Source organism: Syngnathus typhle, linkage group LG22 (genome assembly GCF_033458585.1).
Source record: "Syngnathus typhle isolate RoL2023-S1 ecotype Sweden linkage group LG22, RoL_Styp_1.0, whole genome shotgun sequence".
Taxonomy (NCBI): Eukaryota; Metazoa; Chordata; class Actinopteri; order Syngnathiformes; family Syngnathidae; genus Syngnathus; species Syngnathus typhle.
Genome location: NC_083759.1, coordinates 3,307,432 through 3,325,397, shown reverse-complemented (window position 1 = coordinate 3,325,397; position 17,966 = coordinate 3,307,432). Strand labels below are relative to the sequence as shown.

General features: G+C 42.5%; 1 protein-coding gene across 1 annotated transcript in view; it reads left to right on the top strand.

Annotated features, from left to right (window-relative positions):
* Positions 1 to 17,966, top strand: part of ryr3 (ryanodine receptor 3) — a 42,758-nt gene that overhangs the window by 24,165 nt on the left and 627 nt on the right. The window contains exons 50-105 of the mRNA XM_061269629.1: positions 201 to 291; positions 466 to 606; positions 871 to 1,034; positions 1,184 to 1,262; positions 1,498 to 1,587; positions 1,650 to 1,793; positions 1,863 to 1,925; positions 2,028 to 2,103; positions 2,398 to 2,521; positions 2,596 to 2,711; positions 2,768 to 2,835; positions 2,901 to 3,022; positions 3,119 to 3,168; positions 3,467 to 3,527; positions 3,609 to 3,847; positions 3,936 to 4,017; positions 4,269 to 4,399; positions 4,476 to 4,594; positions 5,807 to 6,005; positions 6,071 to 6,165; positions 6,232 to 6,377; positions 6,457 to 6,544; positions 6,633 to 6,725; positions 6,876 to 7,043; positions 7,194 to 7,253; positions 7,709 to 7,843; positions 7,961 to 8,073; positions 8,761 to 8,857; positions 9,757 to 9,869; positions 9,941 to 9,992; positions 10,068 to 10,124; positions 10,209 to 10,308; positions 10,385 to 10,464; positions 10,613 to 10,689; positions 10,769 to 10,842; positions 11,251 to 11,265; positions 11,783 to 11,863; positions 11,946 to 12,034; positions 12,307 to 12,435; positions 12,494 to 12,598; positions 12,673 to 12,754; positions 12,821 to 14,100; positions 14,189 to 14,241; positions 14,302 to 14,464; positions 14,613 to 14,699; positions 14,811 to 14,996; positions 15,124 to 15,254; positions 15,339 to 15,381; positions 15,568 to 15,695; positions 15,811 to 15,871; positions 15,940 to 16,086; positions 16,275 to 16,409; positions 16,684 to 16,840; positions 16,926 to 16,990; positions 17,077 to 17,177; positions 17,245 to 17,296. Of these exons, the coding sequence (XP_061125613.1) occupies positions 201 to 291; positions 466 to 606; positions 871 to 1,034; positions 1,184 to 1,262; positions 1,498 to 1,587; positions 1,650 to 1,793; positions 1,863 to 1,925; positions 2,028 to 2,103; positions 2,398 to 2,521; positions 2,596 to 2,711; positions 2,768 to 2,835; positions 2,901 to 3,022; positions 3,119 to 3,168; positions 3,467 to 3,527; positions 3,609 to 3,847; positions 3,936 to 4,017; positions 4,269 to 4,399; positions 4,476 to 4,594; positions 5,807 to 6,005; positions 6,071 to 6,165; positions 6,232 to 6,377; positions 6,457 to 6,544; positions 6,633 to 6,725; positions 6,876 to 7,043; positions 7,194 to 7,253; positions 7,709 to 7,843; positions 7,961 to 8,073; positions 8,761 to 8,857; positions 9,757 to 9,869; positions 9,941 to 9,992; positions 10,068 to 10,124; positions 10,209 to 10,308; positions 10,385 to 10,464; positions 10,613 to 10,689; positions 10,769 to 10,842; positions 11,251 to 11,265; positions 11,783 to 11,863; positions 11,946 to 12,034; positions 12,307 to 12,435; positions 12,494 to 12,598; positions 12,673 to 12,754; positions 12,821 to 14,100; positions 14,189 to 14,241; positions 14,302 to 14,464; positions 14,613 to 14,699; positions 14,811 to 14,996; positions 15,124 to 15,254; positions 15,339 to 15,381; positions 15,568 to 15,695; positions 15,811 to 15,871; positions 15,940 to 16,086; positions 16,275 to 16,409; positions 16,684 to 16,840; positions 16,926 to 16,990; positions 17,077 to 17,177; positions 17,245 to 17,296 (6,997 nt within the window). The remainder of the gene's footprint in view (positions 1 to 200; positions 292 to 465; positions 607 to 870; positions 1,035 to 1,183; positions 1,263 to 1,497; positions 1,588 to 1,649; positions 1,794 to 1,862; positions 1,926 to 2,027; positions 2,104 to 2,397; positions 2,522 to 2,595; positions 2,712 to 2,767; positions 2,836 to 2,900; positions 3,023 to 3,118; positions 3,169 to 3,466; positions 3,528 to 3,608; positions 3,848 to 3,935; positions 4,018 to 4,268; positions 4,400 to 4,475; positions 4,595 to 5,806; positions 6,006 to 6,070; positions 6,166 to 6,231; positions 6,378 to 6,456; positions 6,545 to 6,632; positions 6,726 to 6,875; positions 7,044 to 7,193; positions 7,254 to 7,708; positions 7,844 to 7,960; positions 8,074 to 8,760; positions 8,858 to 9,756; positions 9,870 to 9,940; positions 9,993 to 10,067; positions 10,125 to 10,208; positions 10,309 to 10,384; positions 10,465 to 10,612; positions 10,690 to 10,768; positions 10,843 to 11,250; positions 11,266 to 11,782; positions 11,864 to 11,945; positions 12,035 to 12,306; positions 12,436 to 12,493; positions 12,599 to 12,672; positions 12,755 to 12,820; positions 14,101 to 14,188; positions 14,242 to 14,301; positions 14,465 to 14,612; positions 14,700 to 14,810; positions 14,997 to 15,123; positions 15,255 to 15,338; positions 15,382 to 15,567; positions 15,696 to 15,810; positions 15,872 to 15,939; positions 16,087 to 16,274; positions 16,410 to 16,683; positions 16,841 to 16,925; positions 16,991 to 17,076; positions 17,178 to 17,244; positions 17,297 to 17,966) is intronic.

The following is a 17,966-nucleotide window of genomic DNA, read 5'->3' as shown; positions in this document are numbered from 1 at the left end:
TTGTCTTTTTTTTTAACAAGATTGTCCAAATCCCAAACTCTCAAAAGTAATAAAAACAGTTATCAGGGAAAATATTTTCGAACGAACTTTAACACCAATAAGATTATATCCGATTAATCGAAGGGAAAAAAAAATCAATAGAATAATCGATTCTAAAAAAAATAGTTACAGTCCTAATTCATTCATGCGCATTTTGACAGGCATCTGCGTCCCTCCATGATGCAGCAGCTGCTCAGACGCTTGGTGTTTGATGTTCCCCTGCTCACGGAATACTGCAGCATCCCTCTGAGGGTAAGATTCTGAATACAGAATCAATTCCATATTGGCACTGAGAATAAATCGTGCCGATGCTGCTCAGCTGCCAGAAAACTGCAAGCGGGACAATCTCGTCTGGCTCGTACCCTTAAAGTAACGTAAACAGCCACTTAAGATCTCTGGAGGTTTTTTCTGTGTTTTAATCTCCAGCTGCTGACCAACCACTACGAACAGAACTGGAAGTATTATTGTCTGCCATCTGGGATGAACACCTTTGGCACAGCCTCCGAGGAGGAACTCCTTCTCACCAAGAAACTCTTCTGGGGAATTTTTGACTCACTCTCTCAAAAGGTGTCATTTTTTTCGGATTGTCACTCATTGTCTAACACCTGTCCTCTGTTTGCTGGAACCCGCTGGGCTCAAATTTTAGAACTTCTTAGAAATCAGAGCAAGTGAAGTGAAAGCTCAATGAGGCAGAAGTGAGCCATGGTGCTAAAACACATGAATCTTTTATCAATCCGTGACAAGCCCAACCCTTATTGCTCTTCCTCACTGACTTCATCCATGCAGTCGCTGAGTAGACATGTATAACACCTGGATGACCTCTCTTCATAGAAATATGATGGTGAACTCTTCAAAATGGCCAACTCCTGCCTTTGTGCCATTGCTGGAGCCCTGCCACCTGACTTTGTGGATGCCAGTTTAGGAACAACATTGGAGAACCAAGCGTCCGTCGATGCACAGGGAAACTTTGACCCCAAACCCATCAATACTGCCAAGTAAGTGCTGACCTCGAGATCAACACTGAACCAAACTGCAGATAATAAAATGAACGATTTGTTTTCGGAATGTTCACGAGTTACGCATTTTCAGAGCGCTGTAAATTAGTGATAAAATGTCCCGTTAATTCCTGAAACTCTCTTTGCAGTATCTCCTTACCTGAAAAACTTGAATACATTGCCAACAAATATGCAGAGCATTCCCATGACAAGTGGTCTTCAGAGAAGGTTGGTCCAGGCAGATGTTGAGACGTCATGTTCACACTTGAGCAAATGACCGTATTTTCCGGACTATAAGCCGCACCTTCAACGAATGGCCCATTTGAAAACGTTGTCCTTATATAAGGCGCACCGGACTATAAGGCGCACTGTCGACTTTTGAGAAAATTTTAGCTTTTTAGATGCACCTTATAGTCCGGAAAATACGGTATGTTTTGTGTTGAACATTGTCATGCTCCTCTAGGTGTCAGCAGGGTGGAAACATGGAGATAGTATGGATGAACATGCCAAAAAGCATCCACTGCTAAAGCCTTACAAATCTCTAAGCGAAAAGGTAAATGGTAAAAATAGTTTTTACCAAGTGGCAGTCGGAAATAAACACAAACATTTTGGTAGGAAAAAGAAACTTACCGATGGCCGGCGAGGGAGTCGTTGAAGAGCATGCTGGCTATGGATTGGAACATTGAGAAGACCAAGGAGGGAGAAGCCTCATTCCAACAACGGGAAACTGAGAAACAGCGAAAAATCTCAGAGACGCAGGTAATCCTTATCATGCAAATGATATAATGATACAGCCGCTCTCAAATATTTGCTCAATTCACTTTTTAGGTCAATGGATACACTCCTGCTCCAATAGACCTGCACAATTTCACGTTGTCCAGAGAGCTGCAGGTTAGTTTTTGTCTCTGATATCGAGATCGCCTCCACTATATTAGACAGCTTTCGACTATTTATTTTTAACAAAAGTCGTTTGCCACATTTTGTTACCTCCAGGGCATGGTTGAGGTGATTGCAGAAAATTATCACAACATCTGGGCCAAGAAGAAGAAAAGTGAACTCATGAGCAAAGGTATGTTATGATATATTGTGGTTACCGTATTTTCTGCACTATAAGGCGCACCGGATTATAAGGGTCACCTTCAATGAATGGCCTATTTTAAAACTTTGTCTATATATAAGTCCATATATTTGGCCACGCCTGCTGTAGTGACTAAATGTTGGTCCATATATAAGACGCACCTGATTATAAGGCGCACTGTCGGCTTTTGAGGAAATTGGAGGTTTTCAGGTGCGCCTTATAGTGCGGAAAACACGGTACTCTAGTTTTAGAAAATCTTGATTATGAATTGATGTGTCCCACCAGGAGGAGGGAGCCACCCGCTGCTGGTACCCTATGATACCCTGACTGCTAAAGAGAAGTACAGAGATCGAGAGAAGGCCCAGGAGCTCTTCAAGTTCCTGCAGATAAGCGGCTATTCCATAACAAGGTCTGACTGATTTTCCAAGACAATCGAGTTTCTGGAATTAGTGCAGTCACCAATTCTAATGGCCCTTATCACAGAGGTCTGAAAGACATGGAGCAGGACTCTTCATCCATGGAGAAGCGTTTTGCCTACAAGTTTCTCAAGAGGCTGCTCAAATGTGTCGACTCTGCGCAGGAGTTTATCGCACACCTTGGTGAGTTCATAACATTTTAAATCCAGGAAGGAACACATTGCCTGCTGTCCTTTCAGAGGCAATGGCCACCAGCGGGAAGACTGACAAATCACCTCATGACCAAGAAATCAAGTTCTTTGCTAAGGTCTGGAAAGATATTCCCCGTTCCTGCCTCTGATGTTGTCACTAAACGCCTCACGTTGTGTTCAGGTGTTGCTCCCACTGACGGATCAGACTTTTAAGAACCACTGCCTCTACTTTTTGTCCACGCCTAGCAAGAACCTTAGCAGCTGCGGCTATGCTTCCAACAAAGAAAAAGAGATGGTCACAAGGTACCATGTTGTAGATGTTTGATTTGTTCTTGACTTTCATTGCATGACAAGATTCCCTTCTATATTTTCCTCCGCTATCGCATCTGTCTTTTCCAGCCTTTTCTGTAAACTGGCAGCTCTTGTCAGACACAGGATTTCCCTCTTTGGTAAGGCTATGCCACTTTCACTGTCTCTGTCTTGCATCTTATAGTCATGCTACCGTATTCTCAAAAGCCGCCTTAGAATCAGGTGCGCCTTATATATGGACCAATTTTGAGCCACTACAGCAAGTATGTCCAAAGTCCGGCCCGCGGGCCAAATGTATATATCTTATATATGGATAAAGTTTTAAAATGGGCCATTCATTGAAGGTGCGCCTTATAATTCACCTTATAGTGCGAAAAATACGGTAATTGAATTATCAAAAGGATGCTACTACATTGCTAAAGACATTTTCTATCACAGGAAGTGACTCTTCAATGATGGTGAGCTGCCTTCATATTCTAACTCACTCACTTGACACCAGGCAAGTATATTTCATTTTTTTTCCCCGAAACAATACATATGTGTTAGCACCGCGTTTAATTCTGCGCAATTGGTCTCACAGAACAGTGATGAAGTCAGGTACAGAGCTGGTCAAAGCAGGGTTTCGGACCTTCTTTGATAATGCAGCTGAAGACCTGGAGAAGCTTCTAGAGATGCTCAAACTGGGGAAGTTCATGCAGTCGCGTGCCCAGATGAAGAGCGTCAGTCAGAGCATTCACTACGTGACTGTTGCGCTTGTGCCTATCCTCACTGCCGTATTTGATCACATCAAAACACATGATTTTGGAGTGGACCTGCTGTGTGAGTTTCTATTTCCAGCTCCAACATTGCATTTTATTTGTTGATAAAAATGAGTAGATGGAAACTATACGTTGGATTTGTGTTTCAGTGGATGACGTTCAGCTGTCCTGCTACCGAATCCTTACTTGTTACTACTATCTGGGTACAGGAAAGAACATTTTTGTGGAAAGGTACAACTTAATCTATATTGTCAAAGTACGCCAATCTCACAACACATTATTGACTTTTAGTTTTTACCTAAAAAATATTTTTTGCTATCTTATTGAATTGAGGAGCGTCAATTAGACAAAAGTAGTGCTTTTTTCCCTTGGTGTCTATTGAAACGTCAGTATGTTCAAGGTAGTTAACTCAAATTTGTCAAATGACTGTCATTGTTTTTAATTTTAGATGGACTGTACACACTATCCATGTTGGCTTGCAGGTATCTGCCAGCACTTGGTGAGAGCCTGGCCACTCTAGTGGGCGCCATGCCTGTAGCTTTCCTAGAACCTCATCTCAACACCCACAATCCACTGTCCGTCTTCAACACCAAGACACCACGCGAGAGGGCCAGTCAGTGCCCACTTATAAACCTTGTCAAAATGACTGCAACATGTTTTTGTTTTAAACGATAGTTTTACCTCTCTAGTCTTAAGTATGCCTGATACGGTGGAGGAAATGTGTCCGGAGATGCCTCGTCTTGACAAGCTACTTAAGGATGTCAACGATGTCTCGGAGACTGGTGCCCGCTACAATGAGATGCCACAGGTCAAAAATTGGCTGTTTAAATACCGTATTTTCTGGACTATAAGGCGCACCTAAAAACCTAAAATGTTCTCAAAAGCCGACCTTAGAGTCCAGTGCACCTTATACATGGACTAAATTCCTAAATTTAAACTGGCCCAAAGCATTGTGTCATGAAATCAATCATAAGTGGCCCGCTGAAGACTATGAATCATGAATCAAAAAGACTATGGATCATTATTTTGTGATTATAAAGTCATTTGTTGCGTCTAGAGATGCACCGATCCGATATCTGGATCGGATATCGGTCCCGATATCAACAAAATAGATGGATCGGGTATCGGAAAATGCAGCCGATCTGTGAGCCGATACTTTCCTTAATCTATTAGGACGCGGGCTACGTCATACGTCAGCAGCACGTGTGCCGCATGCCACGAGAGTTTTCTAAACAAACGCAAACATGGAGCGAACGTTCGCTTCTCTTCCCCGGGTTGCTAAGCGGACGTCAAACCCTGCGCGTTCGCTTCTCTTCGGGTTGCTAATGGGACGTCAAAGGCTGCGCGTTCGCTTCTCTCCCGAATGGGGGGGGGGGGGGGGAGGCTAATCGGATGTAAAAACGCTGCGTGTTTGCTTCTCTTCCGGGGGGGGGGGGGGGTGTTAATGGGACGTTAAACGCTTTGTGTGGCGGGCTCCATCTAGTGTGGAAACTGAGAAGCTGAGCTCAAGCTTCTTGCGCGGGCCATATTCAATTATGTTTTCAGAATTTGCTGCGGGCCAATAAAAACTGGACCGTTAGTTTGGACACCCCTAATTTAGAGCAAAGAACTGTGTAGTCTGCCTGATGCCATTGCCTTTGGTCTTTTCTGTTCCACATGTAGAGTTATGTAGCTTGTTAAGTCAACCATAATATCGGATCGGTATCGGGTATCGACCGATACGCAAAGACACGGCATCGGTATCGGTATCGAAACTGAAAAAGTCGGATCGGTGCATCTCTAGTTGCGTCTGAAGTTGAAATCAAAAAGATAAAATGGAGAATGATTTGATTTGGATTAAAAGTCTGACATGATGCATTAATGGTGCGCCTTATAGTCTGGTGCGCCTTATATAAGAACACCGTTTTAAAATGAGCCATTCATTGAAGATGCGCCTTATAGTCCGGTGCGCCTTATAGTCCGGAAAATACGGTATTTGACTATCCAAAGAAAAATCTATTCATTCTATTTTCTCCTGCAGGTGATTGAAGTGATCCTGCCCATGCTGTGCAACTACCTGTCCTACTGGTGGGAAAAAGGTCCTGAAAACCCACCTGCGAGTGGCGAGTGCTGCACCATGGTGACATCAGAGCACCTCAGCATCATTCTCGGGAACATTCTCAAGCTCCTCAACAACAACCTGGGCATTGAGGATGCCCCCTGGATGAAGAGGATCGCAGGTAGGCAGTTAGACAAAGCAATATGTCTACAAAGAGACTAAAACCAGATTTTCTTCCATGTGTAGTCTACTCTCAGCCCATCATCAGTAAAGCAGAAGCTGGTCTGCTGAGAACCCACTTTTTACCAACACTTGAGAAACTGAAGAAGAAGACGGTGAAGGTAGGAGCAACTTATTTCATCATTTCCTCTGATTCACCACTGTTATCATTTTATGATCATTGATAGGTTGTGTCTGAGGAGGAATTATTGAAGGCTGACAGCAAAAGTGACAATCAGGAGGCAGAGCTTCTCATCTTGGACGAGTTTGCCGTGCTCTGCCGAGACCTTTATGCCTTCTACCCCATGCTTATTCGCTATGTCGACATCAACAGGTACGATCCATATCATATATTAATCTTGCACTGATTTAACTGATCTTAAACGCAATAATCATCTTCTGGTCTGCACCAGATCGAGATGGCTTAAGGAGCCCGATACCGACTCCACTAAGCTCTTTCGAATGGTGGCAGATATCTTCATCCTCTGGTGCAAGTCGCATGTAAGTCATGTTATTCACCAAACTAGCATTTTGTATATATCCTGACAAACTCTGCTAAAATAATCATTCTCTCTTTTGCTGACCTTAGAATTTCAAACGTGAGGAGCAAAATTTTGTCGTGCAGAATGAGATCAATAATTTGGGCTTGCTCACTGGAGAAGGCAAGGCCAAACTGTCCAAGGTAAAATATGCACCATCAATTATTATTGTGACAATTATATTTCTAGCTCCAATGGATGCCTAAGACACTGTTCTATTATTCTGATACAAACAAAATGGACCATTAACTATTGCACATAACAGGGAATTTATTGCAAATTGTATTTTATAGTCCGGTGGCGACCAGGAGAGGAAGCACAAGCGTCGTCGTGGCGAGTACTACTCCATCCACACCTCTTTGATTGTGGCCGCGCTGAAGAAGATGCTGCCCATCGGCCTCAACATGTGCACGCCAGGGGACCAGGAGCTCATCTCCTTGGCTAAGACCCGTTACAGTTTGGTGGGCCTACCCCTTTAATATTTCCTTATGAGCTCTTGTTTTAGTGGCCATTTTTATTGATCAATTATTCTCATTGTTGGACTTTTATCTCATTCTAAAAGAACTGTAGTTTTCCATGGAGACGAGTTATATGTTCTCTTTTGGTCTTAGAAAGATACTGATGATGAAGTGAAGGACTACTTGCGCCGGAACCTTCATCTGCAGGACAAGGTCAATTGGATGTCATCACTTTCAAATTTAGTTTACCGTATTTTCCGGACGATAAGGCCTTATATATGGACCAAAATTCCTAAATTTAAACTGGCCGGAAGCATGGTGTCATGAAATCAATCATAAGTGGCCCGCTGAAGACTACGAATCATGAATCAAAAAGATGATGGATCATTACTTTGTGATTATAAAGTAATTTGTTGTGTCTGAAGTTGAAATAAAAAAGATAAAATGGAGAATGATTTGGATTAAAAATCTGACATGATGCATTAATGGTGCGCCTTACATAAGGACAAAGTTTTAAAATGGGCCATTCACTGAAGGTGCGCCTTATAGTCCGGTGCGCCTTATACTCCGGAAAATACGGTAATCAGACTCATGAGCTTCTTCAGTAATCCATGTAAAATAAACGCTGTATCAAATGTTCTACCGTCATGATCACGCGTTACCTACAGTCTGACGACCCGGCAGTCCAGTGGCAGCTGAACCTCTACAAAGATATCACCATGAAGAGTGACGAGCCAGTTAACCCGGAACACACCGTGGATCGGGTTCAGAGCATCTCGGCCGCAGTTTTCCATCTGGAACAGGTAAAAACACTAACACAATATGTATGCTGTTGAATACGATCAAAATAATAATTGCACTACATTATATCATTTTATATTTACATGAGTAGAATTTATTTAGCTGTTTTTGCTGTACAGGTGGAGCAGCCTTTAAGAAATAAAAAGTGTGCGTGGCAGAAGCTGCTGTCCAAACAACGTAAACGGGCTGTGGTGGCCTGCTTTCGAATGGCCCCCCTTTATAATCTACCTAGGTAAGAGTCTTCCTGCTTAATAATAAGAATAAAAAAGACAATAATTATTGACGTGACCATTTGTTTCTTCTCAGGCTAACTTTAAATAACAAACAGTGTGGCCATGATAAACCTCACCACCTCCCTAATGACATGATCTCCTCTGTGTTGTTTTCTTGCATAATACGACCTCATCCCTCCCCTCAGATACAAAAATAATAATTACTTCCTGAATGGCTATCGGGAGGTTTGGCTGGAAAGGGCATTCAAAGCCTACAGCTTTGACCGCTTGTTCTCGCTGCTGACGGTAAAGTGAAAGTATGGGGCGAATGTTTCATCCGTTCAACCCCCCTCCTCCCTTTTCATCCACCGGGCTGTCGACAGATATGCGCCGAACGGCCAGTTCTTGCAGCGCTGTTGATTCTGATTGGTCATTTAGAATGCGTATTTTCTTTTTCTCAGAGTTGATTTCAGTGTTTAGGTATCGGAATTGTATTTTTCAATCTGACACATTCTATTTCAATTTATGACCAGTCAGAAAAAACAGTGTATCCCACACCACCCTGCCTGAGATGCACTATTATGGAAGCTCCCCTTCCTACCTTTCATCTTTCCTTTCTATCACCTTCCTAACCTCACCAGAACCCTCCTTAATGCCACTTTACCTCCCTCCCCTCCATTCCTTCCCACTGCCTCCCCCTTTCCCAGGCATCGTGCTATCAACCTCTTCATCCCGGCCTATCAAAGAATATGGATAGAGGCAGAGGAGTACTCCTTTGAGGAAAAGCTAGTTCAGGATTTGGCAGTAAGTACTGGGCGGACCTCGCCCGTGTCCCGCGTGCCCTGCGTTGGCACCCCTCTGCCAGTCCTGCCCGCCGATCGCCTCTTTAGCTCTGCGCCCCTCGAGTCTTGGGAGCGAACCTCGCCCAAAGCATCCAGGGCGCCCCCCCGTTCTAGGTGTGGCAAAGCCTTCAAACAGAGATCGGCTCGGGGTCAAAGACTGCATGATGGACTCAGGAGACGCAGGGTCAGCTCTGGCGCTCACAGCTCTAGAAAGCCAGGCTATACCATTTTGACAGCAGTGGTAAGGAGGGGCCGCTTGCTAGACACCGTCGCTCCATGTTGTTGGCTGTCAGATCTGGATCCAACCCATCAGTTGTCCTTTTTGGCTGTTTTCTGTAAGTCTGTCGCGTGATCAAGTAGGCTCTGTGGACGTGACGTCAGTGGCATGCTCGCGAGATCATACGTCGCACTCAACGCAAAACGTCATCGAGCCTTCAAAAATCTGTCGTTTTCATTTGTTGACATGATTACGGAAAGATTACTTTCATTTTAGGGACGGGCCCGTGAGATGTAGGATGCGTTTAGTTTTGATGCAAATATTTACAAATCAATCACGCGGTCAAGTGATTTGACTTTTTTCCCCAATTTTTAGTGACCTCGTCATTTAAACAGTTAGCGATTCGGGAAGTCATCAAGTCCATTTTATCATCCGATGGCTGTTTGGTATGACATGCACGTGTTTGTAAACCCCCCCTTTTTACTCATTTCGTCCTTCCCACGATTCATCTGGCCATGACCAAATGCATCTGCATGAGTCACATCGAACATGCTAATTAATGAAGGTGCTAATGGGATAAAAATGGTTGTTGCAGTTCAAATTATGCTAGATCTCACTGTTTGCATTTTTTTGGGGCTATGCAGAAAACTCCCATGAAAATTGTGGAGGAGGATGAAGAAGAGGTGGCTGAAGTCCAGCCAGATCCTCTACATCAACTCATCCTCCATTTTAGCCACAACGCTCTAACGGAAAGAAGGTGCTGTAGTGGAATAAACAAAAATCTATGATGCAATGTTTTTTTTCTTACCTTAACATCTCTTGTTTCAGTCACTTAGAAGAAGATCCTTTGTATATTGCCTATGCTGACATGATGGCAAAGGTCGGCCTCATTCTATTCACCTATGAAGTAATCAGAAGAAAAAAAACTAGATGAACAGAATGTACATGTTCGCAGAGCTGTGCAGAGGATGAGGAAGAAGAGGATGAAGAAGAGAAAGAGAAGACGTTTGAGGTGCAGGCCTTAGCCCATAATTACTGTGAGATGATTAAAAAAAAGGTCATTTTATCAACTGTCTGTGTGTCTAATGACCATCAGGAAAAGGAGATGGAAAAACAGAAGATTCTCTACCAGCAGGCTCGGCTTCACGCTCGCGGGGCAGCCGAGATGGTGTTGCAGATGATTAGCGCTAGCAAAGGTGAAAAATACTGGCGGTTTGTTTAAAAATGCACTTTTTTTTTGTCTGCGGTTTCTTATCGGACTCATTTTATCAGGACACCTGGGCTCGATGGTGACTTGTACCCTCAAACTCGGCATTTCCATCTTAAACGGAGGCAATGTGCAAGTTCAGCAAGTAAGATGGCGGACTATAAGCCGCACCGGACTATAAGCCGCACCAGCTAAAACTTGTGATTCCGGGTTCAAAATTCGCAGAAAAAGTGGCGGCTTATAGACCGAAATTTACGGTAGCATGCTGTAACTACTCATTTTGCCCTACACAGAAAATGCTCGATTACTTGAAAGAGAAAAGAGACGCAAGCTTTTTTAAAAGCCTCTCAGGACTGATGCAGTCGTGCAGGTATAGTTGTGTTTCATTATTCATACGATGAAAAAAAAAGTACTCTCGAATGTAGAACTTGTGGATTTCTTTCTGCTAGTGTCCTGGACTTGAATGCATTTGAGAGACAGAATAAGGCAGAGGGACTCGGCATGGTGACAGAGGAAGGTTCAGGTAAGTCTTGATGGATGTTATTTGGAATTCAATTAACAGAAATTAGAGAGTCTGAATGAGTCTATTGTGTTTTAAAGAAAAAAAAATAATTATAAAAAAAGGTCTTAAAACACAAAGGTGATTTTAACAGCAACAAATAAAAAACAGCTTTTTTTCTCATCTATGTGAGTCTCTCATTATTCAATCGTCGAGTTTAATAATTCACTTGTTACTTCCTCGCGTTTGTTACGATGAAATTTTCTCGTATCATGATAAAACACATTTCGGGTTTTTCGGAAATTAGTTTTTAACTGCATGGCTCCAATGTATTCTCCATAATTCTTTGTATTGTAATTCGCTGTCATCATATGTCTTCATATATTGTTTGTCTCTTTCCTCTCATTACAAAAATAAAAACATCGATGGCAGTCCACACTGAGCGGGGTAAATAACTAAATAAGATCATCTTCATATGCTTATGCTTCATAATGAATGTCTCCATAACGCTCCACGATTTAATGCATGCCAAATAATTGATGTTGTTGCTAATACTTTGTGTTATTTCTATTCCCATTCATTCCTTTTTATTAACATTTAATTCTACAAATAACTTAATCGTCCTTAATTATAAGGATGGGTTAAACCCATGAACTTCCACTTTGGGAAGTTCCCCAAGATGGCTATATCGGCTTTACAGAACTCATCTTGATTTTTAATACTTATGGCTTTTTTGGCTGGATTTCTGAATTTGAAGTGAATGTTTGTACCTTTGTGTGTTCTCAGCTCTTATCTGAAACGATGAATCCTTCATCGACCTACAATCTAAAGGCCACTAAGCTTGAAATATTATTTTTCAACATATAACCTCTGCTGCTTGCTTTTGTACGCATTGCTTCTCGGGAAATCGTTACATTAAGTTAAGAAAAAAAATGTGTAAATTGAAAACACTGTTTTTCAAAAGGTTCCAAGGTGTTACTGAATGACGAGTTTACAAAAGATCTGTTCCGGTTTTTGCAACTTCTTTGTGAGGGGCACAATGGGGGTAAGTTTATGACGTTTTTTTTTTTTTTTTTTAATTATTATTATTAACTCACTTAAAAACAATAAATATGGTTTTCCATTAGAGTTCCAGAACTTCCTGAGAACTCAAACTGGAAACACAACCACGGTCAACATTATTATCAGCACTGTTGACTACTTGCTCCGCCTTCAGGTGAGTTTATAGCGCAAATAGAAAAATAATCAGATGTACCAGTAGCTTCATATCATTAAAAAAAATATATATATATATATACCGTAATTTTCGGACTATAAGTCGCACCGGAGTATAAGTCGCACCAGCCATAAAATGCCCAAAAAAGTGAAAAGAAAACATATATATGTATATAAGTCGCTCCTGAGTATAAGTCGCCCATCCAAACTACGAAAAAAAAACGCGATTTATAGTCCGAAAATTACAGTATATAACATTGTCTTCCATTTTAGGAATCAATCAGTGACTTCTACTGGTACTACTCCGGCAAAGACATCATTGATGAAACTGGCAAAGTTAATTTCTCCAAAGCGTTATCAGTGGCTAAGCAGATATTCAACTCCTTGACTGAATATATCCAGGTAACAAAGTTAATAAGTTATAAATCAACTTTTAATCTAACGATGAGCATTCTTTCAGGGCCCTTGTATTGGGAACCAGCAGAGTCTTGCTCACAGCAGATTGTGGGATGCAGTGGTGGGCTTCTTGCATGTTTTTGCCAACATGCAGATGAAACTGTCTCAGGTACTCGTCAACAATCTTATTACTTGATTGTAATTATTTTCTTTGAGGACACCACATCTTGTATGTCCCTGTAGGATGCCAGTCAGATAGAACTGCTGAAGGAACTTATGGATTTGCAGAAAGACATGATTGTCATGCTGCTGTCTCTGCTAGAAGGTAAAACAGACGGTGGACTGAATTGATGATGGTGGAACTTTCTGAAAACATGCGTTATCTTTCCAGGTAACGTTGTGAATGGAACAATCGGGAAGCAGATGGTGGACACCCTGGTGGAGTCTTCGAACAACGTCGAGATGATCCTGAAATTCTTTGATATGTTCCTCAAGCTGAAGGACTTAACAACGTCGGATAATTTCAAGGAGTACGACCCCGAGTGCAAGGGAGTTATCTCGAAGAAAGAGTTTCAGAAATCCATGGAGAGCCAAAAGCAGTACAGCCAATCGGAGATCGACTTCCTGCTTTCTTGCGCCGAGGCCGACGAGAACGACATGTTCAACTACAAGGAATTTGTGGAGCGATTCCACGAACCAGCCAAAGACATCGGCTTCAATGTGGCCGTGTTGCTGACGAACCTTTCCGAGCACATGCCGCACGATACCCGACTCGCCGCCTTCTTGGATCTGGCCGAGAGTGTGCTGAGCTACTTCGAGCCCTACCTGGGGCGTATCGAAATCAACGGCAGCGCAAAACGTATCGAGCGGGTGTACTTTGAGATAAGCGAATCCAGCCGAGAGCAATGGGAGAAGCCTCAAGTCAAAGAGTCCAAGCGCCAGTTCATTTTTGACGTGGTCAACGAGGGAGGCGAGAGTGAGAAGATGGAGATGTTTGTCAATTTTTGTGAGGACACCATTTTTGAGATGCAACTAGCCTCGCAGATCTCGGAACCTGATGCTGTGGAGCAACAGGAGGAGGAGGAAGAGGAGGAGGGATTCACCATCCTGGATGAATTGGCTGGAGAAGATGGCTCCTCTGAATCTGCCTCCGCTTTTACTTCTGCGTGTCGATCAATCGTGAAGAAGTTGCATCACGCACGGCAAATTGTTTCCGTGAAAAATATCCGCAAGAAGCTCAGGAAACTCAAGAAGCTGAGCATAAGGGAAATAATCACGTGCTGCTTCTCTTTCTTCTGGATGCTCTTCACTGGCTTCTTCAAAGGAATCGCTAGTCTCATATTTGGTTTCTTCCACGTCATCTGGTCTTCCATGTTCGGCGGCGGTTTGGTCGAAGGTGCCAAGAACATCAAAGTGACAGATATCCTTGGAAATATGCCCGACCCCACTCAATTTGGCATCCACGGAGATACCGTTGAAGGAGAAAAATTAGAGGCCGTAGAGTCTTCGGGAACCTCTGACGCAACTATGGTTCCACCGGCAGACATAGCTGAGGTTGACACGATGCTGGACATGCTGAACGTGCCCAAGAGGGAAGGCGGAAAACTTGTGGAGCACGGACTGGGGGATGTCTCTGAACTCAATAGTGAGACCTCCACCGCAGACTCCAAGGTTTGTTATTCCGAACTGAACTCATCACTTTTCATTGAAATCATCTCATCAATATTTCTGCTGAGTCATCATTTTCTCTGTCATGTAGAAAACTGCTGCCAAGGCTGAGGAATCTTCTGAAAGTGAACCTGAGAAAGCAGAGTGAGTATTTCGGAAAAAGTACAGAACTGTCAGCTTCTAACAACAATGACACACACACAGCACAGAGAACCAAGAGAAGGAAGATCAAGCTAAGAAAGAGGAAGCCAAGGAGCCACCGGCTGAGGAGAAACCCAAAGCGAAATCAAGTCGACCCAAAGAAGCATCTCCTGCCTTCATGTCCAAAGTCTTTTCCACGCTGGATGTCTATCTGACCAAAATGCTGGTAAGACCCCAGATGACACATTATTTCATCTGTACCAGACTTTTGAGATCCTGGAATCGGAAAATTTGGATAATCTCGACGATTAATTTGCTAATCGATTTGTTGTCGATTAATCGTGACACCACTCATCTCAATGGATCTCATGCAGAATTACCTGGCTCGCAACTTCTACAATCTGCGTTTCCTGGCTCTGTTTGTCTGTTTCGCCATCAACTTCATTTTGCTCTTCTACAAGGTAAACAAAACAGCAACAAAAAAAGTATGGATGATCTTGTCTACATTGGAAGGGGCAAAATAAAAAAAGACTCCAGTGTATGAAAATTCGACTGCATTTTTTTTAACTTAGGTCACGGCAGAAGAAGAAGGAGATGATGAGAATCATTGGGAGAAGGATGACGAGGACACGCTCTTTGACATGGATGAGTTTGTTCTCCAAGAGAGCACGGGCTACATGTTGCCAACCCTGCGTTTCCTGGCTATATTCCACACAGTCATCTCCCTCGTGTGTTTGGTGGGATACTACTGTCTGAAGGTGAGGATCATCACAAACCATCATCTCTATCCTCGTCCGTCCCTTATTTGTGTTTTTGTTTCTCGACTGGTTTTTACAATAAAAAAAAAAATCAGGGCTTTTGTGACACCGATTGTTTAAACTTTAGGTTCCTTTGGTGGTGTTCAAGCGAGAGAAGGAGATAGCCAGGAAGCTGGAGTTTGATGGCTTGTACATCACCGAGCAACCATCTGATGAGGATATTAAAGGCCAGTGGGATCGACTGGTTATCAACACCCCGTAAGTCAAAGCAAATCTTTTTAACTCCTGACTTTCAACTCCATAACAATATTTTTTCCTTGTGGTTTCCATTTTCTACTCTAGGTCTTTTCCAAATAACTACTGGGACAAGTTCATCAAACGCAAGGTCCACATAATCATACGATCATCATGTGTTTGTTAAAAATCCTTAATATTAATTTTGCCCAAAATGACATTTTATAAGGATTTTTCCCCTTTTTTGGTGTCTATATTATTAATAATGGCAGAAAGTCTATACATGGCCTATCTGTGACATCACTGGCTCAGGCGCTTCACCTTCCTGTGTGTGTAGGTGATTAACAAATATGGGGACTTATATGGAGCCGAGCGCATCGCCGAGCTCTTAGGCCTGGATAAGAGTGCTCTGGACTTTGACCCCACCGTGGAGACTGTCGAGAAGGAAGCTTCCCTGCTCTCCTGGTGAGAACACAGCTGCTTCATAAAATCTTTTGCATCGATTTTGGTGGGCTTAGATAGATACACTGGTGGCGTAGTTCTAAAACAATATTAAAATTATTTTTATTTTTTTTGACAGGCTCAGCTCAATCGACACAAAATATCACATTTGGAAATTGGGAGTGGTTTTGACTGACAATGTAAGTTACTAAGGGAGTTAGTTTTGTTGACTAGTTTTCATCACATATTGTGTATTTCTCTTTTACAGTCTTTCCTGTATCTGATCTGGTACACTATTATGTCCATTTTTGGACACTTCAACAACTTCTTCTTTGCTGCCCATCTGCTGGACATTGCCATGGGCTTCAAGACTCTCCGGACCATCCTGTCTTCAGTCACTCACAATGGCAAGCAAGTATGTATTGCCACCAGCAGAGGGGGCCACAGGAGAGATTTTTTTTACATTCTGGGTCAGCTGAGCTATCCTTCAAATCTTATTTTGATATTTTTAGTGTGAGGTTGTCATGCCATTATCTTAGATTAATTTATTTTGACTACAGAACAATTAAAAAACGCATTTTATGAATCCTTTTTTTCTGACAGTTGGTGCTGACAGTGGGTCTGCTGGCAGTGGTTGTGTATCTGTACACAGTGGTAGCTTTCAACTTCTTCAGAAGGTTCTACAATAAGAGCGAGGACGAAGACGAGCCGGACATGAAGTGCGACGACATGATGACGGTACCTTTACAAATTGAAAATACCGATTTAAAAAAAAACAGATAACTAAGCTTTTGTGGAAGAAATCAATCAGACTTGAGCAAGGCCACATTTGAAGAGAAAAGAATGTTTTGGCTTTTGAATGGAATGCCATCCATATTTTGAGGACTTGTTGCCTCTTAACTTTTCAACCGTCACACTGAACGCTTTGAACTCATATAAAGTCAAATCTGTTCTCCTTACAATCTTATTTAACAGACTGCATTTCCTGTTTTTATTTTCTTCCTTGCAACAGTGCTATCTCTTCCACATGTACGTGGGTGTAAGAGCTGGGGGGGGTATCGGTGATGAGTTGGAGGACCCGGCTGGAGACCCTTACGAACTCTACCGCATCCTTTTTGACATCACCTTCTTCTTCTTTGTCATTGTCATCTTGCTGGCCATCATTCAGGGTATCTTGACGTTCCTGGCCTAATCTTTAAAAAAAAAATCATTCCGTCTTTGGTTAAGTGTCACGTTCAATCACCCTCCTTGCAGGTTTGATCATTGATGCCTTTGGTGAGCTGAGAGACCAGCAGGAGCAAGTGAAGGAGGACATGGAGGTAAGTTAACACCCTTCCATGAGAGTATGAATTAGTTAGCGGAAGACAATACATAGAAAATGAAGCTAATTCTATTTGTCTTTTAGACCAAATGCTTCATCTGCGGCATCGGGAACGACTACTTTGATCGGACGCCTCACGGTTTTGAAACTCACACCTTACAGGAGCACAACCTTGCAAACTACCTGTAAGCAATCCTAACCTTCAAAAAATACAAAACTAAAAATGTGTCTGACTCTACTTCCCTTCTGCAGGTTCTTTCTGATGTACCTGATCAACAAGGATGAGACAGAACACACAGGCCAGGTACGTGATGATAACTAGACGGAATATTTGAATTTCAACTCACAAGAGCTCTGCCCTGGGATATCTAAAGAAAGATGAAAATGTTCCTGACCCTTCTGTTTGTAGCTTTCACTTGTTTCTGCCCACTTGATGGGTTGCATAAGTGTAGCTTTGCAGGAGGAGGAAACAATGTGTGGGTTTACTTTGACTTTTTGGACTTGTCGGCCTCCTTGAAAGATGTTTCGGTGTCATTTAGCAGAAATTTTCAAAGCCCACAATAAGGCCAGGCAAGACAAAAATTCAATCGTGACAACAGAGAGGGTTTCATATCATGCATGTCATCCAATCCGCTTTTCGAATTTGAATGACAATATCAGATTTCTCATTTTGAAACACTCAACTCGTCCAGCGGAATCTTAACGCGATACTGATGGACGCTAACGTATCGCTTTACTGAAATGGAATCCATTTTGGAATATGAATGCGATGCTTCATAATGTTTTTATTAGTCACAACAATTAAGGTTGTGCAGTGTCTCATGAACATTATGGCAATTTGGCCGATTTCCACTCTCTACAAGGGTATCCAAAACATTTATTACAATAACCAAGAAAAAAAAAATCTTCCTTACCTGAAATGTCAGTCTGCATAAACGCCAGCAACAGGTGGCGCTATAACCATCTCCTTTTCC